General features: G+C 39.8%; 1 protein-coding gene across 1 annotated transcript; it reads right to left on the bottom strand.

The window, feature by feature from the left end:
* Window positions 1–10,162: 10,162 nt before the first annotated feature.
* COX7C (cytochrome c oxidase subunit 7C) lies at window positions 10,163–12,378 on the bottom strand. Its single transcript, XM_082335448.1, has 3 exons — window positions 12,202–12,378; window positions 10,944–11,089; window positions 10,163–10,257 (listed from the first exon to the last, which is right to left on the bottom strand). The coding sequence occupies exons 1-2, from the start codon at window positions 12,274–12,276 to the stop codon at window positions 10,973–10,975; spliced, it is 192 nt and encodes a 63-aa protein (XP_082191574.1). The 5' UTR covers window positions 12,277–12,378; the 3' UTR covers window positions 10,163–10,257; window positions 10,944–10,972.
* Between the last annotated feature and the right edge of the window lie 7,594 nt (window positions 12,379–19,972).

Here is a 19,972-nt window from a genome sequence, read left to right as displayed (position 1 = left end):
AGGTGTCATTTAGTAAACTTACCTGAAAATTGCTAGGGGGGGTTAAGAAATGAATGTTTTCAGTCCCTGATGACATATTGTATTTTCCCTTTCCTATAATTTCAGGAAAACTTTTTAGAGTATGTATCTGACAGTAATGCCGTTTTCAAAAGCAGAACCTGTGGTTATTTTCTCTTCTGCTTGACCTGATTTAGTGGGTGTTCTCATGGCTCCTGGAAGGGTATCTAAATTTAGCTGGAGAAAGAAGCAGTATGTGGTCAGCTCCCACCCAGGGGAGCTTTTGTGCAGAATATGAGAGACCTAGGTTCTGTTTCAAGTGATCTCCAGTGGCTTTCCAAGAGTGTGCTTTAATCCACAGTTTCAGGCACACTGATGAGAGTGTGCTCTCAGTACCATCCACCAGAGCTATTCCACTTTTCAAGGATTGTTTAAGTATCTATCTGTTGCATGGGGTTGGGGCATTTTACTAGGAAAGAGAAGACCTGAGTTTGTGTTCTAATGAATAAAAAATATTAATTATATATGACTGTATTCAAACACTTACAGGAGCAAGTGCTGAAAGTCAAGCCTTCTCTCACATAAAATTAGGTTGACTATCAATTTACGGGCTTTCTATAATGAAATGAAAACTGAACCACTAAAAACCTTAGGATGTGGCTCCTACCTTGGGCATGGTTCCTCCCTTGAGACCACAAGTGAGGTACCTAATGCCCCAGAGAAATGGGAGGGTCTGAGTCCTATCCTTGTGCTTGGTACTGGATGGGTATTGATGCTCTACATGGCTTTCTGGGGTTTGCACATCCCATTCTTACGGTTGCCTGCATAGAAAACCTGAAGAAGAAAATTAACTTGAATTAACTTTAAAAAATGAACTATCTAAAGTGCTATTAGTTAAGTCTTTGCTGACCTAGTTAGAATTAGAGTAACTGGCAAATTTTTTTGTGTAAATTGATTTCAGAGGTAGATTTAAATTGAACCGATATATGGCTACTTTAACTTGAAAACAGTGTCAAACTGAGAATTAAATAAAGTCTAAGTAATTTTGAAGTCATACCTTCAGCTAGTAATTGTCCTGTAGATAAGCTGTCAGGTGCCCATACTGTTCTTTTGCGTTATGTACTGGGCAGAGGTGCTTAAACTGTGTGTAACTACTTAAATGATGCAGTATCTAAATCCAGAATACCTCCCCCTTTGAAGCTGTCACTTCAGAATATGAAAAGGAAGACCTTATTTAGGAGTTGCCAGCCTTCCCCCTGCCCTCTCCAAAAAAACCCCAGCCCCCACACCCAGCTTCGTAAAGCTAGCGCTAAAATACTCCCAACTGGGCTATAAAAAGGAATTTATAGCTCCTGACAGTGGGTTCAGATAATAGTGAGTTAACAACTTAACTGCTGCTGTTTGGCTGAAAACAATTTTCTGCGATATTGGATTCAGAGGACAGCAGCACATCTGGAAAAACAAACACGAAAGAAAAGTGACAGCAGTGGGGTGAGGGCGGGGGAAGCTGATGCACAGCATGCATGGTTTGGAGCACAGTGATGTGCATGTTTCCAGAAAAGTTTCCAATTAGCTGTCCCTAAATCTGAAGCAGCAGTACTTCAGGCTGTCAGAAAAAACTCGTAAGACAAGGTCTTAAAGAGATGGATCTTCTTTAGAGAGGCACATCTTCTTTAGTTTTCACTTTCAATTACCTAGATGGCTCATGAGCACATGCAAAAAGACTTGCTCATTCATATGGCTAGGAAGGAAAGGGGGAGGGGTAGCCCTGTATGTTAGGGAGTGTTTTGACTGTCTAGAGCTTAACGACAGTAACGATAAGGTTGAATGCTTATGGGTAAAGATCAGAGGGAAGGCTAACAAGGCAGATATCCTGGTGGGAGTCTGTTACAGACCACCCAACCAGGACGAAGAAACAGATGAAGTATTCTACAAGCGGTTGGCTGAAGTCTCACAATCCCTAGCCCTTGTTCTCATGGGAGACTTCAATTTACCAAATATCTGCTGGAAATACAACACAGCAGAGAGAAAGCAGCCTCGGAGGTTCCTGGAGTGTGTGGGAGATAACTTCCTGACGCAGCTGGTAAGCGAGCCAACCGGGGGAGGTGCCCCGCTGGACCTGCTGTTTACGAACAGAGAGGGCCTGGTGGGTGATGTGGTGGTTGGAGGCTGTCTTGGGCTCAGTGACCATGAAAGGATAGAGTTTTCAATTCTAGGAGAAGGAAGGGGGTCAGCAAGACCGCTACCCTGAAGCTTAGAAGGGCGGACTTTGGGCTGTTCAGGAGTCTGGTTAACAGAGTCCCTTGGGAGTTTGTCCTGAAGGGCAAAGGAGTCCAGGAAGGCTGGACGTTATTCAAGGAGGAGATCTCAAAGGCGCAGGAGCAGGCCGTCCCCATGTGCCGTAAGTTGAACAGGCGGGGGAGAAGACCGGCCTGGCTGAACAGAGAGCTTTGGCTAGAACTCAGGAAAAAAAGGAGAGCCCACCACCTTTGGAAGAAGGGGCAGGTGACTCAGGAGGACTACAAGGATGTTGTGAGGTTATGCAGGGAGAAGATTAGAAAGGTGAAGGCCCAGCTGGAACTTAAACTGGCCACCACCATTAAAGATAACAAAAAATGTTTTTACAAATATATCAGTGACAAAAGGAGGGCCAGGGAGACTCTCCCTCCTTTGTTGGATGCAGAAGGTAACCTTGCCACAAAGGATGAGGAGAAGGCAGAGGTACTTAATGCCTTCTTTGCCTCAAGTCAAGCTAGTCATCCTTGGGTTTTTCAGGCCCCTGAGCTGGGAGATGGAGATAGGATGCAGAATGAAGTCCCAGTTGTCGAAGAGATGGCAGCCACCGACCTGCTCCTCCACCTGGATGCGCACAAGTCCATGGGACCAGATGGGATCCACCTGAGGATACTGAGGGAGCTGGCAGAGGAGCTTGCCAAGGTACTCTCCATCATTTATCAGCAGTCCTGGTCAACCGGGGAGGTCCCGGATGACTGGAAGCTGACAAGGCTAAGTGCCGGGTCCTGCACTTCGGTCACAACAACCCCATGCAACGCTACAGGCTAGGGGAGGAGTGGCTGGAGAGCTGCCCGTCGGAAAAGGACCTGGGGGTGTTGGTTGACAGCCGCCTGACCATGAGCCAGCAGTGTGCTCAGGTGGCCAAGAAGGCCAATGGCATTGTGGCTTCTATCAGGAATAGTGTGGCCAGCAGGACCAGGGAGGTGATAGTGCCCCTGTGCTTGGCACTGATGAGGCTGCACCTTGAGTACTGTGTTCAGTTTTGGGCCCCTCACTGCAAGAAGGACATCAAGGGGCTGGAGCTTGTCCAGAGGAGGGCAACGAAGCTGGTGAAGGGTCTGGAGCACAAGTCTTATGAGGAATGGCTGAGGGAACTGGGGTTGTTTAATCTGGAGAAGAGGAGGCTGAGGGGAGACCTTATTGCTCTCTACAACTACCTGAAAGGAGGTTGTAGCGAAGTGGATGTCAGTCTCTTCTCCCAAGTAACAAGGGGTAGGACGAGAGGAAACGGCCTCAAGCTGCGCCAGGGGAGGTTTAGGTTGGGGATTAGGAAAAACTTCTTCACTGAAAGGGTGGACAGGCATTGGAACAGGCTGCCCAGGGAAGTGGTTGAGTCCCCGTCCCTGGAGGTATTTAAAGAACGGATATATACGGTGCTTGAAGACATGGTGTAGATGGACTTGGCAGTGCTAGGTTAACAGTTGGCCTCGATGATCTTAAGGGTCTTTTCCAACCCTGATGATTCTATGATTCTATGATTCTATAATTCTATATTAATGACCCATATATATATGTTTACTTTTTTTTCCCCCAGCAGCCCATCCTGCCACTATTTCAGGCAACAGGTAGTAGCTTTGCTTAACTGCAAAGCCCCATTTAATCAAATATTCATCCTGACTGATGCAGCAGGCTAGTGGCTACCAGGTTTTCCTTTCCTCAAGGATGAGATCTTTCTTCATGTCTTTATAAAACTACATTTAATCTAGAATTATGGAGCACTTTTTTATGCTACACTTAGTCTAAAGAACCCTCAAGCAATTCTGAATTCTAATGGTGCAATCAGAATTTTAGAAAAAAGAAACAAAACCTTAGACCACACTCTTTCCTCTCAGCTCTCTCCTTCCACAACCTGTCATAATTTTTACACGCACCATTTTTTCACCAGCAAGGTACATTTCCACATTTTGTTGCTGGCTCTGGCTTAGTTACATTCTCAGCAACACTATTTATATACTGACGTTTTTCAAAGAGCTACATGCTCTACATAGCTAATGAAAAAGGTGGCACAACCACAGAAAAGAAATTAATACTATTTGTGGAATACTGAAAGAGAAAATGAAACAGTGGATCACATTAATTCCAGCAAATACTATTATTTTAAACTCATTTATATGCAAGTCAAACTTATTGAGCATATCATCCTAGAGAGTAACTAACATTTATCTTCTTGGTAGAATCAGAGCAAACAAAAGCTAGATAGGAAGTCGGTCAGAGGTTGGTGTTCACGGTTTGCAGGAACAGGACATTAGCACAGCTGCCTCTGATAAAACCTATGGATATGGCAGAGGAGAGGGAGTTCTACCTTTATGTTTTATTTAATTGGAACAATCATTAATTGCATGCATTCCCATCTGTACAGAGGGTCTTATTGTCACTCTCTTTTCATCTGGATCTCCCATAAGCCAGTCAATGCTATTCCAAAGTCTGTGCTTCCAGCACCATATACCCTAAACTTACAGAATTCTTCCCATTTTTCTACCTATGTCTTTTTGTGGTAATTGAGGATGTAATTACAATACCTGTAACAATAAATTAATGTGTAATTGTGTTCCTCTGATACCCATTCCAATTTCAAGTTAAACAATACAGAGACTTAATCTATTTTGCCCCACTCTACATATTCTCATACATGAAAATAATGATTATACATAATTCTTATGGCTTCTTAATGTACCCCACTGAGGTGAAAATAGGCAGGAATATTATTAAAGCACTGGACAGCCAGATTGTATCCCAGCTCTGCTATGACTTAGAGGGTGTATCATTTGACCTCTCTGTAACTTTATTTTCTTGTTCATGAAATGAAGAACAATCAATTTTTTTTACATGGAGGCAGCAAAGTTAGTGATCTCTTTTTCTTTCTTCCTTTCTTTCTCTTTCATTCATTCTTTCTTTCTTTTTCTCTTAACAATTCTATTTAATTTTATAAATAATACCCACTGACATCGCTACACTGAGATTCTGGAAATCAGCCAAGGTAATGAAATGCAATGTATACATGACCTGTATCTTTAAAGAATAAAAATAATTTTCATGTGTTAGCCTGTGCAATACTGTTCAAGCTCTCATCTACTGCTTATGTTCAACAAGAACGGCTGCTAATTTCGTTGTCATGACAACCACATCTCCACTTCCATATTTTCTTCCTCAAGCCCAATTTGTTTATAAAACTCTGAATTGTTTCATGTTCTTATGTTAACCTCAAACAGAAATAAAAATCTCTGGCCAGCAAAAAACACAAAAAGGAAAAGAGTGGCTGACAACTTATATTAGAAAAGATTTTGAATTTTTACTCTACTATTTAATTAGTAGTGAGAAGATTTTTATGTAATTTTCATAAGTAACTCATACTCTAATTATTGTGTAGGGCAACTTATCACTTCAAATGGTCATCAATAACTTAATTTAAAGCAAGAAAAAACAGCCCAGGTTTCTTTTGTACCTGTATGCAATCTATTATGTAAGGGTTGTGCACAATGGTTCGGAAGTGTGGTTCATCAAATACAGTATCCCATCTCTAGTGTGGATTAAAACCAGATGCTTCAAGGTACAACTGAACAAAACATGGAATTTCTGTTCTTTAGGAAAAAATAAATCTAATGTGCATTGCTTTCTGAAAACTGGATCTGAAAAGGATACATTGTAAAATTAATTGCTGAACAGAAATTCCAGAAACATTTGATTTGAAAAATAATATATATATTTTTCATCAAATCAAAATATTTACCCCATTTAATGTAACTGAACACAAGTCCTTCATTGCCCACTCCCATTCAATACTAAATTTAATTCCTGTATGATAGTATATTACTTAGTGAAGGAACAGTTCAAAGTTGATGCTCCATTTTCCCCCCTTTAAAAACAAGCAAACTAACTAGCAAACAAACCCTCTTCAGCCCCCTAACCCACTGCAGAAATCACAGCTTGGAGGTGTGAACAGTGAATTCTTGTCATCGGGACTAGTAATATTTTTCAGATGTGAATGATTTTGAGAGGATACCTTTTTCCTCTCATTCTTTTCAGAACTAAAGAGTCCTAACAGTTTACTCCATCGTTATGTTGAAACCTTTCCATACCTGAAACTATTACATTTTTTTCATGTCCTTCAGTAATCTGCGTAGAATAAGAAAATTTGATGTGGTGTTCAGGGAATGGCATACCACTTGTATGTATACAATGGCACTGTGATATCTGCAGTTGTGGTTTCCAGACCTTTCTGTAGAAAAGGTTAACATCCTCCTTGCCTTTTTGATTGCCGCTGTACGCTGAGCACATGTTTTCATTCAGCAATGTCATCTTTTGCTAGACTGATCAGGATTCATTCAGGATACATCACTTCCATGAGACTTTAAATGGCCCCACTATCACCTTGGAGTTGTCAACACTGAATTTCATCTATCAGGTTGGTTAAGAATTAGCTACCTCTGTACATCTCTGAGATACATAATATAAACAGGTAGAGGAAACATATGAAGTGTTGCTTTGCTATCCTATTTGTGTCAAACATTCACCATGTGTTATTTCTAAAGATCTCTAACCTCTGATGCACTCCCTCTTCCTCTTTCCATTGAAATACTTCATTTGATAGCTTCAGAGCACTTTGTAAAGATTTTGTCAATGTTCAACTGCATTTTATGAAATGAGACAAAGTAATGTTCCAGAGTAAGACAGAAAGATCCCCAAACTGGAAATATTCCAAATATGAAAACATAAGGACATCTAAATCATGTCTGCTTAAATTTAATTGAGAAACTGCTTGAAGACTACTGGTATCTAAGGCAATTAAAATGCTGAAATGTGAACCTCTCTGGAAACAAAGTGAAACTATTTTGAGTTTGAGCCAAAATAGAATTTGTGAAGGAGGAAATTATAACAAGAAGACTGGAAAAAAATCAGGGATCATAAAAGATTTTCCTTAAAACTGGCATCTAGCAAGCAAAAAATATCATTCACACAGATGTGTTATTTCCCAGATGTCCTTTAATGACCGTCTTGCTTCCTTCATACAACTTTAATGATAGAGAAGCACCAATGCCATATTGCTTTTTGCCTATAATGTCAAGCCTGTAAGTGTTTTATTTTTCTACCTCTTGTTTTTTCGATTGATTTATCTTCTGCCAAGTCAAGGTGCCCTAAAGGGAACCCAAAAGGCTATTTTAAAAATAAATATTTCATTAGGTACTCAGACTATTACATAGCTGAGTGTGATGGAACAGTCTTATGTTTTGAACAACTTAATTCTACAACTCCTGGTTTTTAATTAATCTGATCTGATCTACTATCACTAAATATCAGTTCATTCTTACATGTGTATAGCGACACCTCCATCTCTGGAATCACTCAGGGCTGGGTATTTCCATGTTAATCTCCCTGGTGGGAATGTGTTTAGAGAAGTCATTCCTGGATGAGATTCTGGTTCCTTTGAGGTCAACAAACAGTTGGTATTTAATAGGGTCACAAAACCAGCTAACCTATCCCCAACCTTGTGCTGGTGGATGACAGTTTAGGGTTTGTCAGGCTGCAGAGCTGGGCTAGTCCCATTTATGTGAAGTAAATAGAAGACTCAGCGGCTCAGCAGCTCTTGAAGTCACGCATTAGTATTTCAAATTGGACATTTTTCAAAGTTATTTTATCCACAGCATTGCTCCCTGAGACCAGCATAAGGTTTCCCATCAGAGGTCATTTGGTCTACCCTAGCATTTTGCTGTCTTGGGTAGGTTTTCCACCCTGTGGAGCTAGGCATGGAAGAAAAGAGTTTGAGAGATGCCACAATCAGTGGTTAGTAATAGGTGCATTTCAAAAATCTACCCGAGTTTCTCTACCTTACCTAGTTAACAGTCAATAAGCAAATAAAAGAGTAGGAAGACTTAAATAGGAAACAACAGAATGGGTAAAACGGAAAAGATTAAGACCAAAATAATTTTGGGAATGGCATTAAAAAAAAAAAAAAAAAGGGTGAAGAGGGAAGGTGCTCTAGGCTCTGACATATGCTCTTAAAACCAGACTTAGCTATAAGCAGTGATCTTCTCATAACAGCAGAGAAACAAATACAATCTGGAGTTGTGCCTCTGTGAAATTAAATACTGTCAAACATATAATATAAATGAGAGGAGCCACATATCTCTCGATGACAACCAGTATTTTCCACCCCAGCAATGAAATGAAGAATTTTAGACTTTGCTTTATTGAACAGTGATGAGATTATAGAAAATCTGGTAGTAAAAAATGCCTTTGGGTAAAATGCAGATTGTCCCAGTTTGCATTAATAAAAAGATAGATCAAAACAGATCTGTTAATCTGTTTCTATTACAGAAGTGGAAGTTTTGAAAACCTAAGGGAACCAATTACTTAAGTCAGATAGAGAATTTACGGACTTGATAATTGATGGGGCTTAAAAATTACTGAAAACTGCCCAAGCAAGTCATGTAGAGAAATAGTCCAGATCTAAAGAGACTAATTACAGCTTTGGCAGCACGCAAGAATAACACAGAGTTTGCAATATATGGATAATATGGCCACTCATTCTGAAACTTACACTGTGCAGGTGTTATATTAAAAATACAAGCTAAAACTGGAGATCTGCACATATCAAAATCAGCAAGTGTACATAACCTATACTCAAGAAATCGTGAAAGAATTAACTGAGCAGATTAGATTAAAAAGGCTACAAAACTGTACTAAACGTTCTTTTTAAAGGAAAGATTAATTAATAATGGGACACCATGAACATGGGTTTATCAAGTGATAGTTTTTGACTAACATGATCCATTTGGCCAGCTAACTTATCCAAAGCAGGACTGATGTGGTTTAATTTTTGTGACTCTTAGTGGCACACAAAGAGTGGGAGCATACAGTAGATAGCAGCTGGAAGAAACCATCAGCACAGTGGAAGTTCAGATCATCCCCCAGCGTATGCCTTACAGTTACAGTAATAGAAATTACGTAAAACAGCAGGAGATGAAAGGAGATGAAAGGTTAAGGGTATTTTGATTCACATCAGTATTTTTTACGTGTCTTTACCCAATGAGGTGGTCACAGCAAAAGTGGATGTGAAAATGACTTTCTACTCATGATGTCAATAGGGCCACTAATTTAAACATCTGGCTGCCATACTCAAGTTGGTAGAAGTATCTAACAGCATTCTTCACAGGTGCTCTATTACCTTTAATCACACAGGCCCCAATGTTAGGCATGACCTTGTGCTGAGACTACAGCTACGAACCGAAAGCCATCAATTCTTTCCAACAGCTACAAATTTGCAGCAGTATCAGTTTTGATAAGCTATAGAGTATTAGCAAAACTTTTTCTGGTCAGAGTTGTAGTTATCGCTGCTGTACTTGTTTTCCAGAGTACCTCATCATCTGAGCCTGAAGCCTAATGAAACCTGCAGGGCAAGGCACATGCTCCTGCTCAGAGGAAGTAACGCAGCATGCTACAGAGACCTAGTAACAGCAGCTCTTCAGAACAGCTGAGTGCGGAAGCAAAGCCAAATAAGACGTTCTCAACTGATCAACCCAAAATACCAAAGATAAGAATTCTGCAGCATGGATTATGGTGACAGGATACCCCTGTGAGGCTCATCAGTTATATCTATCCCAGGTCATTATTCTGTGAGTAGTCTGAAGAGTGTTTGAGAAGACCACATAGCTTAAAGGTATTCAAACATCTATCCAGCTAAAAATGTTAAGCCCAACTTCATTTTGAAATGCAGTTTTTCCAACCGTCTATTTTTATATGTAAAGACAACTAGTGTTTAATCAAAGGGTATAACTAAGTGCAGTGTCAATACACTGCAATTTGAAGGGGTTCTCAGTATATACCAGTTGTCAAATGCAACCGGAGAGTTTCACAAAACACACAGCCCAAGACCTTCAGATTTAAGATTTTATTTAGACACATCCAGCATGGTACACAATTGCAGCTATCCTTTTTCCATTGAAAGATGCTGTCTAGGAGACTTCAACTCTGCAAGAAAAAAAGAATTAACAAATTTAAGAACTCTACATCAGCTTTGAATCTACAAAAAATATAAACATATGCTTTAACTAGAATTTTGATGGGCTTTGCTTCATCCACCACATGATTTTGTAGCAGAGGCCTTGACTTACGTGAAATCATACAGTTCTAAATACTCAAGTTCAATATAAGTCTGCTGATTTTTTTTCATGAAATATTGTTTTCCACTGAGTTTTAACTGGCACATCAGAAAGCGTTTACAGTATCACAGTTTCTCATACTGTTTTGTTCACATCACACATGCCAGTTATTCCTATAGATTACATGAAGTGTAGCTTTAGGTTTCCTCAAAGAAGACAGTAGACATGGTTTTGGTTATAGCTACTATCCAAATCAAACCAGTAGCACTCTCCTGTCAGTTAGCCCAGCTGTAGACTATCAGGAAGCTTCAGTCAGAGAGGTATGGCCTTTGGAGAGTCAAAGTTCACAACTCAATGAGAGCGCAGCAGCCCTGCAAAGCAAGCTTAAACCTATTCATTGTTTGAGTTTAGATGCAACTGAAGACCACAATTCTAAGCACCTGGACTGCTAAAGACTGAAAATTGTAATAATGGTTTTAGATGAGATTAAGCTCTCCAAATCCCTGTTTTGACCACAGATTCCACTATGCTATGAAATCTAACAAAATCAGTTACCCAGTTAGCACAATTACTGTCTGTCCTCTTCATTTCTTAAGAAGCTGGTGTCTGACTATAACAAAAGGGGCGACAAATCCACTTCCAAAGAATCCACACATTAGTACGAGTAATCGCCATTTGTTGTCCACAGAAAATGGAAGGTTCTAGAAGAGAAAAATGAATTTTAGTTCTGCAATCAATACAGTAATTATTTCCTCATTGACTTGAAAACGGTGAGAAGCTTAGAGCAGATGAAGTCGAACTGACAAAATAAATATTCAGTCTCAAAACCAATTTCCCTTCCTCTCAAGGAAAGAAACACAGTGATGAGAAAAATAGCTTGGATGCGACCTCTGGCAGTCATTTTGTCCACTCTTCCCCTCTCCCCCCAATCCAAAGCAGGGACAGCTTGCTGAAGGCCTTGTCCAGTCAAGTATAAAAGTCCCACAGCCTCTCTAGGCAACATCCTCCTATATTTAATTACATTCATTGTGAAGGTTTTTCTCATGTTCATTAGGTATGTAAAATTAGTTTTCAGCTATTGGACTTAGGAGAACATGTTAAGCACAAGGTACATCAGAAAGCGTTTACAGTATCATTGTTGCCCCTCATACTGCGATGCTCATCATCTGTACCACTGAAGCAAAAGGTTGCAGGGAAGGACACTGAAATCATTTGCACCACAATTCGCTTTGCCATGGCCATTACAGTGATACCATAACACCCCAAAGCCCACCTGGAGAACTGGAAACAGGGCAGTCATTACTCTGCTTCTCACAACAGCATCCAGTTCGCTGAGGCCTACAACCCGATTATGTGCAAAATCCTTCAAGGAGGCTCATCGAGTGAGGAGCTCACCTTGAGCATGCCCGAGGCAGGACGGGCCTACGCCTCACCCCGGCGCCTCCGGCGAGCCAGGGAAGGCCCACACTGAGGCTCCAACGACACCCTCACGGTCACCCCTCTCTCCAGCAATCTCTCGGTTTCCCCCCGGTCCCTCACCCAAAGGCTGCGGCAGGGCTGGCTCCTCAGCTAGGCGGGCCGCAGGCTGCCCATGGGCCGGGAGGGCGCCGCCAGCGCAGTGTCCTTCAGGGACACGTTTTTCCCCTTCAGGGAGCCATTACCCTCCCCCGCGGCGAGTCGTGACCCTCCTTCAACCCCCGGCGGGGCACCGCCCGCCCTACGCCATCCCCGAGCTCGGCCGCAGGCTCCTTCCCTCCCCGCGACCTTCAGGCCACGCCGCAGCGGGCCGGTGCCTCCTCCTCCCCACCGTTACCTTTCCAGGGCCGTCCTCATAGTGGCTCCTGCGGATGGCGGAGGTGGTAAACCTGCGGAGACTGGCAGCCAGCATGGTACCGACCGGGCAGCCCAGCGACCCTCTCCCCCCTCACGACCTTCCCGCAGCACCGCCGGCGCCTTCTGGGAGCGGGAGGCAGGGCCGGAAGGGGGGGGGAACGGGGGACGGACAGATACTGCCCCGGGGCATGATGGGAGTTGTAGTTCTGCGCCCAGCCGCGCGGTCACGTGGGCCCGAGCCGAGGCCTGCGGTTGGGCGCGCTCTGCGCCTCGGAGGCGGGAACGTCCCGCCGGTCCCCGCCCCCGCCCGCCATTTTGTCGGCTGCCTGGCGTTACCGCGCCCGTGAGGCGGGCGGAGCGGTTCCCTCAGGTGCAGTCTGTGAAATGGCAACGTGCTCTACAGAGGCGGTAGAGAAGAAAAAAGGAAGTGAAAGCACTTACGATACTAAGAGTGTTTATGTGTTTATTAACACATTAATAAAGGCAGGTTGAAAGAACTGCGAATTTGAGCAGTGAGACATAATCATATTAGTTTTTATTTAGAAAAGATATTTTGGAAAATAATTAGGAACAGTAAGGAGTTATTACAGATTGTTTTGAGAGGCAAAGTCTATACAAGCAGAAGACAGAAAAGCAACATGAAACAACAAAGTGTTTTTTGAATATTTAAAGTGTATCAAATGAAAGTATTCACATAAAGTGGGATTAAGTGCAGAGATTAATTTTTATTAATTTCTTTTATAAATTGCAAAACAATATAATAGAAATGAATTTGCACTAAGTGCACTTATGAACACTTCAGAAATAGTTATGGGAGTAACTAGTAGATTTGGACCGGACTGCTCTCCTACCCCTGAGTTTTAACGTAAATTAAACTGCCATGAAAATGCAGCAATAAGTTTTTATACTTCTGAGTTCAGCACTTCCTGAAGCTGGAAGGCAATCTGAATTAGTTCAGGAACAATTTTCTGGGACATTCTCTGAGTTTCATGGAATAATATAACTCATTAATTGTTCTAGATTCAGAGTATAATTTAGCTCCATGATTGTAATTGAATTCTCAGCTACTTTTTTGACCCAAAATGCTTTTTTCTGTAGTGTTTTCTTGAGTGTACAGAGACAAGCTGATTAGAATTTTGAGTCAGATAATCCTCATCCACATGTATATTGATGTCTTCATCAGAACTTCAAGAGGTTTGTAATGCTGGCTGTCTCACTATGGAAGCAAAATCAACACCTGCACCCCAGGGTTATATTTATTCATATATCTGCTTGTTCTAGCATTGTTATAATCTCTGATGAAATGTCCTGTACAGATTACAGTTTCACAAAGCTGTAGTTCTCTTTGGAAACTGTTGGAATAAATGGGTATCATATTTGCCATGCAATGAAATTTTAAGTGGGAGCTTAGCCTAATCATTAGTAATTCAGCTATTCATCATAGCTGTCTCTTAGAGATTTTATGTGAGTATCATTTGGTCCTGGTTCTTTCTTAGGGCTTATTTTGGCCATAGATAGACCATAGCCTGTTCATACAGATCCTGTTCTGTCCCCCTCACAAAAAAAGACTGTGACATGCAACCTAACTAGGTTTCTTCCACAGTGAATATCAGTGCCAGGAATCCATTTAAGCATGTCTGCAAATGGCCTTGTCGTTTCTGAGTGCTTCTTTATTCCTTGACCATTAATAGGTAATATATGACACCTTTTCCCTGTTTGTAAATTTAGTTGTGATTCCTTTAGCTAGTTGTTTTTCAGAGTTTTTTTTCCTCCATCTAGTTATATTTTTAATTTTAAGTGTCAGAGTTTAGAATTCTTTTTTTTTTTTTTTTTTTCCTTCATTTGGTAATTCTTAAGTCTATGAGAGGATGCTTTCCTGTTTCTGTTAACTTCCTTTGCTGTTTAGGTAGCCAGGCCTTTTTTTTTCCCCTTTCCTCAAGCCTTTCCTAATTGGAATTAATAGCACAATGGTGCTCTGCTTCCTCTATGATAGTCTGCTTTATCATCTTTCTAACAAGTGTTCTCATTTTAATGTAGCTCTTCTCTTCTTGCAGTGGATTTTATGGTGTATGGTGCTGCTGAAGAGATGCTGAATATGGGTATAACGATCCATGTTACACAGTGGCACTTCAGTGGTGAGATTTTGTACCAGATTAAGATCTTTCATATTTTTCAGGACCAAGTAAATGGTTCATTTTCTTCTTGTGGTCTCTTAGCCAGTTGATTCACAAAGCAATTAGCAATATGCTTTAAAAATTTCTGCTTAACATCACAGGGTAATTTTTGCTCTGTTTACTCAGGGATAATTTTAGTCAGTCAGTGGAATTGCAGTGCTTGTCCTAATGCTATTGTAAACTTTTTTGGCGTACCAGAGCTGGCTTTGCCCTCCTGGTGGGGAGAGTGGTGCCACAGTACTACGTTGCTGCTACTGGGCTTGGACCTGCCACCCATATAGATTTTGTGTTATGCAATAAGGCTATTAGTTACAAAGTCAGACACTAAGCAGCATGTAGTAGAGAATATTACCCACCAGTGTCAGAGTTTACTCACTGTTTTTCCTATGTATATTGAATCCTGGTACTACAGTGTTTTGTTGATTGACTTTGTTCTGGTAAGTTTCTGATAAGCTGCTGTGTCGTCATTTCTTTTTGAGAGCTATATTGCGTATTTCTACACAGATTAGTGTTAGAAGGGACAAAAGCAGTAGATTCAGTATCTTGGCTTCCAGACAATACAGAAATCTTCTAGATTGACTCCTACAGTGATATAGCTACAGGCTTTCATTAGCAATAGTAGTTTGCTGCTTGAATTGATGGTTTGCAGATGTTTTCTATGTAGACAGAGATATGTAGGAAGATATGATAGAGAGTAGATGATCTTCAGGAGAAGGAGTTACCTCTTTTACAGCTGGTGAAATTTGTACGAACGCTCACATCTGTTCTCCTTCAAAGAATAAACTCAGAAATGAAGTATGCCAGCCTAGGCGTTTGAGAAAACCATGCAGGAAGAGTTTAGAGAAACTGACTCAGTTGCCATTGATTGGAATTTTGGGAAAGAAATGAAAGATAATATCTTCTGAGTTATTAGAAATATGATGTACAGTAATTATAATGAGTAAAATCAAGCAGCAGGGCAGGTGGTTATAGGAGATGGTAAATGGTCCACTGGCTGCCTTTGTAAAAAGACTAACTCTCACACAAATTGTGGGATTTACAAAAGGAATTACTGGGTGAAATTCCTTGGCCTGTGTTATGCAGAGGGTCAGAACAGATAGTTATAATGGTACCTTCTGGCTTTTAAATCTATGAGTCTTTGAATCTAGGTTTTTAATTCACATAAAGCTTTTTATATGTACAATTCTTTCTTCCTTTAAAAACCGTGTTACTATAATTGCTTAGATTTGCCAGGTTATCTTCATCTGCAATAATATATTACATTTTGCTGCTTGTGAATATGACTTGGTGATGAATTCTTTCAGGTACTGCTTTCTTACTGCTACTCACTTTTCCCCACAAAGAACATTCCTCTCCTTGAACTGTAAGACAAAAATATAAATAAGAAAAAAAGCAGGTAACTGAAGAAGATAATGTTTAATATCTATCTTTTGTGATCTCAATGAAAGCAAGAAGCATAGAAAGCATAGTGGACATTTTAGCAAAATACACAGGGCCATACAGGGCTATCCGTTTCCAAGCTGATCATGGCAATCACTGAGATATAATGATAGAACCAAGATACAAGTCATACTGACTTTTTCAATCCTGTTTTATGAGTGAAGGAAACAGCTGGTTTTAAATACTGAAATTATATGTGGTTAAGTTCAGATATATGTACTTCATGAAAACTTTTTAATAGCATGAACTCCCTAAATTTTTTAGTAGTGTCATGGACATAGGTCTCGGGAGACAAAACAACTATCATAAAAGACATGAAAATATTGTTTTTCTGCAGAAATCATCCTGTATATTTGTTAGCAAGATAAATTATTATGTTAAAATTAGGAGTTAACCTCCCTCCGGTCATAAGGTCAGGTATTAACCACAAGATTAAGCAGTTGTTAAATGCTAATTAATGAAGGGGAAAGGCTGAATAGAAGCTGTAAGAGGCATTATATAATGGATATTAGTTACATTTTTTTAGCAAAACTATGGGTCAACAGAAATATCTTTAATAGAAACAGTAATTTGTCAGTGTCTTAGTCTAATTTCACAATTGTAGAAGTATGTCTTTCATAACAATAATTTAGCTTGCCTTATATATGACGGGTCTTTTTTTTTTAGCAAAGTGAGTATTCTGAAATGTAAAAATATGTTACAAATATCAAATAAAAAAAGAACAGTATTGAGAATAACATGGGGATCATCAGCCGAAAAAAGTAGTGTTAGTATGTGAAGCATCTGTATTTAACACAATGAAAGGATGAAAACCTAGAAATGAAATAATACAGAGAATGTTAGTTTAAAAGAATTCTTACTTTAAGAAAATACTTTCTTTGCTTCCAAAGAGCCCACATAAGTTGCTGGAAAATTAAATTGATTAGTAAGAGAAATTGCCCTGTGGAAACAGTTACAGTGCTGTTGTAGACATGGATAGTATAAAGATGCTTGTGGGAGAAGGTTGTTTGGAGGAGTAGTATCTTTTATTATTTTATTATGGATATACTTGTTAAAACCAGCCAAGCTTCCAAACGCGCAAACCTTCCTTAAGGTGTGAAATTGATGGAGTTATTTTTGAAGGGAAATTCAGACTGAAAATAATTTTTGTAAGGCATAGTTCAAAGGACACTTCCCCCCCGCCCCCCCAGGTTTTTTTTGAGTGGATCAGTTCACACATTCAGTTCACTATGTAGTTGCACAAAATCTTATGCTGGCTCCACAGAAAGGTGTGGAGCAGTTGTAACAATAAAAAAGTGGAGATGGAGGCATAGAATTAGTGCTTTTCTTGGCAGCAACATCAGTTTATGCTGGCAAAAATAGCTTGTCCAACTATAGCTTTAGTGCTGAATACATATATATTTTTTGGGATTAGGGCATGAGGAAATTAGCGCGAGACTTTCCCAGGTCCCAGATATCTGATGTCTAGTGCATTTATGAATTTTAGTTCCCGGGATCATCCTTGGTGGTATTCAAGATAAGATGTTGCTGTGGTAGATGTTACAATATTTCGCAATTTTTTTAAGCAGATTTCAATTTCTCATGATACGTTTTAAGCAAGAGGATAAAATAATTGGAGATTTCTTTTTGTACTGTAGTATCTTTATGTCCAAAAGTCTTCCTGACACTCCACTGTGATCTTTCTTTTTTGTCTTTTTGTCAACCGCTGCTCTACAAATACAACTTTCGTTTTCTTACTGTATAATTATTAACATTTTACACTTAACATGTTAACAGATTCACAATTAACATATGCAGTTAGACTTACTGTTCTCAACCTGAACTGAAATACTATGATTTTTGTGTCTGTTTGAAACCTGAACGAGGGCCTGTGCATCCAGATTTGGCCTGTTAGCTCCGGTTGTATCATTTTGTTTACTATTAGGGTTGTAGGGAGAAGTAACACAGTACCTATGTAATTCATACTCTTAAATGATCATGACTACAAAAGTGCTATAGGAACTTCTTTGTGGCGTTCCTGCTTATTACACAGGGTAGTCACTTGTAAGTACTGTAGTGTCAAATATTTGTGAAAAACACAGGTAATATGGAAAGTTGGGCATATATTTATAGATTGAATGTTACTCACGAAAGCAGGCTGAGCGTAACTATAGCTGGATATGCATAAAGACAAAATTACAATTTTGAAAATGTACCTAGATAAATTTATTTTCATCTCATGAGGAATATTTCAAAAATTGCTAAATGATTCCTTATGGATGTGAAGTCATTTATATGTACAAAAACAACATTTCAAAAGCTGAGATGAGTGTCTGACAATAATACTTTACCCTGACAATTTTTTTTTTCATTAATCTCAAAGCACTTCGCAGCATTAATTAAATCTTACAAAAGTCCATATAAAATAGGTAATGGAAGGTTTATTATATGGAATCTATTTTAGAGGCTTTATGAGAATACAGCACTTGCATAGTGAGTACGAGCTACTTTGCATTATTTATTTTCTCTTGATGTCTTTCTCTAAAATGCAGTATGTAAAGCTGCTTATTTATTATCATAGACACCAAGCGAAATTTGGTTTATAAGTACAGTGAGCAGCATTATAATTACTTGCATTTTGAACTATCTCATTGTAACAGGCATTGCTTGGTTGCTAAAACTTGTGTTTGAAGGAGCTTTTTTGTGTATAGGAATATCTAGGTGCCCTGGCATCACCATATTTACCCTAAACTTACTTGCAGGTGCAATACTTAATTTACATAGGTAGTGAAAGCAAAAAATGCCCTTAATTTTTCTGCCCTATGTCAGTCTGACTGACCATGATCTTCATGATACTGGTGTTTGAAATACTGCATGTGCTGTGTCTGGGTCCGGGGAGGCAGATAGAGTTCTGGGCATTATAATGCGTAGATGAGCTAACCGAATAGAGAGGAGACATTAAGGCTGTTGGTTGTCATACAGGGTCTGCAGTGTAGACATAACCCAGGGGTGTGATATCTAGGGATGACATGGCAGCTGAAGTGCCATTTGCTTAAACCTCAGTTCACCTCTAAATCTAGACTGATATTACTGCATAATGTTTCAGGGAATAAGGGAAAAGAGAGCTGCAATTAATTTGAATGGGAAGTCTGAAAACCTCAGTTCCTCACAGGTGCATTGTTGCTATTGATCAGTCAGTCTATTTCTGTGAGAAGGCTGCATTTCAGAAGAAATACGGCAGTTAAAGCAAAGGGAAATGAAGGTGGAAGGAGGAGGAGGATTTTTTTGTACTTTTTATGAGAAAAAAATAACTATTAAGGGTCAAATTGCATTTCTCTGTAACTTATTGGACCAATGCAATTACACCTCTATTTACTATTGTTTTAAGTACTTTGACGGTACACTTTCTGGACTGACATTTTCAGAAACTTGTAGTTAGTCGTAAGCAATAGCTCTCTATTATTAACTTTCTCTCTCTAATAGCAGTAGATTGTTCAGCTGTTAAGCAAGTATTGTTCTCATTTTTCTTGTTTATGTGTTGTCAGACTATAAATTCACTTGTGACAGTCTATGCACAGCAGCTTTTAACTGTATCTTTTACAGCAAGGATGCCTGCCGGTGGAATTACTTCTGATTTACCTTGATTAAAGAACAGTAGCTTGCGTTTCTAAACCCACTCTGAGGTACCCTGAGCAGACATGCCAGTGTTGACAGGGGGTGAAATTATGTCATTTTAATTTTGGCATCACTGAGGATGTAAAAATAATTTAATATCTTAGTTCTCAGAGCTCAAAGCTGGAGCTTCCATCAGAGCCTGCTTTTACTAACAGATGTTCTCTTGATATGCAACATTTTTTTGAGGAAGGTGGTTAGTCCATCTACTGGCAGTCTCAAGGAGAAGTAGTGAACTGGCCTGCTTTGCCTATGGGCAAGTGAAACTCTTCTGACAACTTGTTGAAATATGCTTTGATTCTGCGGTAGCGATGAGACTGGTTGGGCTGTGTGCTTATGGTTACCCTCTGTACTCAGGGGCCGTAAGAGGACAGGGCTCTGTTACTTGACAATGGCCTTATATTTAAATATTTACATATATAGCAATACACAAAATATACATATTTGTATACATATATATATATATCTTAAAGAGAAGCAGTCTTT

The sequence above is a fragment of the Platalea leucorodia genome (assembly GCF_965183815.1).
Source record: "Platalea leucorodia genome assembly, chromosome: Z".
NCBI lineage: Eukaryota > Metazoa > Chordata > Aves > Pelecaniformes > Threskiornithidae > Platalea > Platalea leucorodia.
Note: the sequence above shows the minus strand (reverse complement) of the source record. Positions and strands in the feature narration are given on the sequence as shown.

Excerpts from the sequence above, each read along its gene's own strand:
- COX7C (XM_082335448.1), bottom strand. The coding sequence starts at position 12,276 with ATGCTGGCTGCCAGTCTCCGCAGGTTTACCACCTCCGCCATCCGCAGG. Across the intron at positions 11,090-12,201 it reads ATGAGGACGGCCCTGGAAAG|AACCTTCCATTTTCTGTGGA; the intron begins GTAACGGTGGGG and ends TTTCTCTTCTAG.